At 43.8% G+C, this 2161-nt stretch overlaps 1 protein-coding gene across 1 annotated transcript in view; it reads right to left on the bottom strand.

Moving 5' to 3' along the window:
* Positions 1-327: 327 nt before the first annotated feature.
* The window catches only part of LOC108798762 (zinc finger protein 239-like), a 3518-nt gene continuing 1684 nt past the window's right edge, over positions 328-2161 (bottom strand). The window contains exons 2-3 of the mRNA XM_018570544.1: positions 1870-1943; positions 328-486 (exon numbers count right to left, since the gene is read on the bottom strand). Of these exons, the coding sequence (XP_018426046.1) occupies positions 328-486; positions 1870-1943 (233 nt within the window). The remainder of the gene's footprint in view (positions 487-1869; positions 1944-2161) is intronic.

Raw genomic sequence — 2161 nt, 5'->3', positions numbered from 1 at the left:
GGGCGAGGGGTCTATTTGGGGGGAAACAAATTATATATATATATATATATCTCACAAGCGGCTCTCTTCTGAGATCCCACAGACAGAACGCAGGAGTTCCATCTCTCCGATCCGACGGCATATATAGGAGATCTCACGGTATGAGTGTTACTGTATTATATATGAGAGATTGTGTATAATCGGAGATGTAATGCTGCCCTCATGCAGACTCAGTACAGATCTGTACTGATGACTGTGGTCGGTGTATGTATGTGGAGCTCTTTTAGGAGAAGGTGGGTGACTCTGAGAAGAGCCTTTGGGGTGTGGAGGAGATGAAGAAGCTCCGTCTTATCTCTTCTTGGGCTTGGCGGTCTTCTTAGCCGGACTCTTGGCTGTCTTGGGCTTCGGCGCCTTCTTAGCCGTACTCTTGGATGTCTTCGATTTCGGCGCCTTCTTAGCCGGGCTCTTGGCTACTTTCTGGGCTGCAGCTTTGGGCTTCTTGGGGCTCTTTGGCGGGAGCCAGCTTTTTTGGGGTTTTGGCTTTGGTTGTTTTTTTTACGATGATATCACCCAGCCCCCCTACCACAGCCAAAACACATGAAACTTGCTGGTTAGTTAGTGCCATGTTTGTGCTGGTTTGTGCTGGTTTGTGCCATTTAAATCTGCATTCTATCTCCTTTCGTTTTTGATAGGAATGCACCGATACCGGTATTTCGGTATCGTGTACTGATATTTTTTTTTCCGGTACTCGCCGATACCGAATACCAATAATGGAAGCCCCATTAAGGAAACCAGGCTGCGTGTAATGACTCGACGAGGGAGCACGAAACCGGCTTCCAGGCCAATCGGAAAGCTGGGGCGCCGCATCATTACGAGGCGCCCAGCTTCCTGATTGGGCAGCTTCCCGGCCAATCGGGAAACCGGGCAGCGCGTCATTACACGCTGCCTGGTTTCCTGATTGGCCGGGAGGCCGGCTCCATGCTCTCTCGTCACAAGTGACGAGGGAGCATGGAGCCGGCTTCCCGTTCAATCAGGAAGCCGGGCAGCGTGTAATGTCGTGCTGCCTGGCTTCCTAATAGAGGAAGTATCGGGCTGGGCATCGGAGTATTTGGGAGAGTACTCGCCCAAGTACTCGGCATCGGCACTGATACTAGTATCGGTGCATCCCTAGTTTTTGAGTTAACTATTTATTAAAAGGTTACCCAGGCCCCATTCAACAGCCAAAACACATGAAAACAGGCTGGTTGGTTAGTTTGTGTAAAAATTTACATTTGTGCTGCTGTAATTTTTAAGCTAATAGTATTTATAAGTCACCAAAGGTGCACTTTGGTTTTAGGATAATTGCTTTTATTTAAAAAATAAAAGCAGCACAAACGTAAATTGTTATGGCACAAACGTGGCACTAAGCAGCTTAGTTGTAGGGGGGCTGGGTGACCTTTAGTGTCCCTTAATCAATAGTTAATAACTCGAAAAAGAAAGGAGATAGAATGGAGATTTAAACTGCACAAAGGTGGCACTATCCATCCAGCCCGGTTACATGTCTTTTGGCTGTTGTAGTGGGGCTGGTAGATTTCATCATCTTAAAAATAAAATTGCTATTATCTTAAAAATAAAAGCAGCACAAATGTCAATTTTTACGGTCGAACCAGAAAAATTCTCCCATTTAGTTCACTTTCCAAATCGTCTATATTGGTCTAGATATTGAAACTCTCCTACCAGGTCACCTTTTAGTAAATAGGCCTCTAAGGGTTTTAGTGAGTTAAGAAAATATAGAAACAATAAACTTACAATGAAGAAAGTACAACACGTCTTTACTTAGTAATGGCAGAATTTCAAATAGGTTTAAATAAGTTAACAACATATAGAAAATAAACTGAAATCACAAAATACAACAAATTTCTTCTTATTACGTAAATAAGAGCAGCCATTCCAGCGAATAACAAGTGCGTCATAAAAAGGAAAATCTACATAAAAACAGAACAGAATGCAATGATTTACAAATCTCATAACCCAGATTTTATTCACAAGAGAAAGTACTGGCTCCGTGTTCTCTGCACTGTGGTAAAAAAAATAAAAAAAATTCCACACGGCAGTGTTCAGGTTTGGCTTGAAGAAAAGGTGTCAACCCTATATTAGAACCCCCCCCCCTTTCAATTCAGACCCCCCCTTCACATCAGCACCC

This window comes from Nanorana parkeri, unplaced genomic scaffold (assembly GCF_000935625.1).
Source record: "Nanorana parkeri isolate BGI_ZX_2015 unplaced genomic scaffold, ASM93562v1 scaffold1552, whole genome shotgun sequence".
Classification (NCBI taxonomy): Eukaryota; Metazoa; Chordata; class Amphibia; order Anura; family Dicroglossidae; genus Nanorana; species Nanorana parkeri.
Note: the sequence above shows the minus strand (reverse complement) of the source record. Positions and strands in the feature narration are given on the sequence as shown.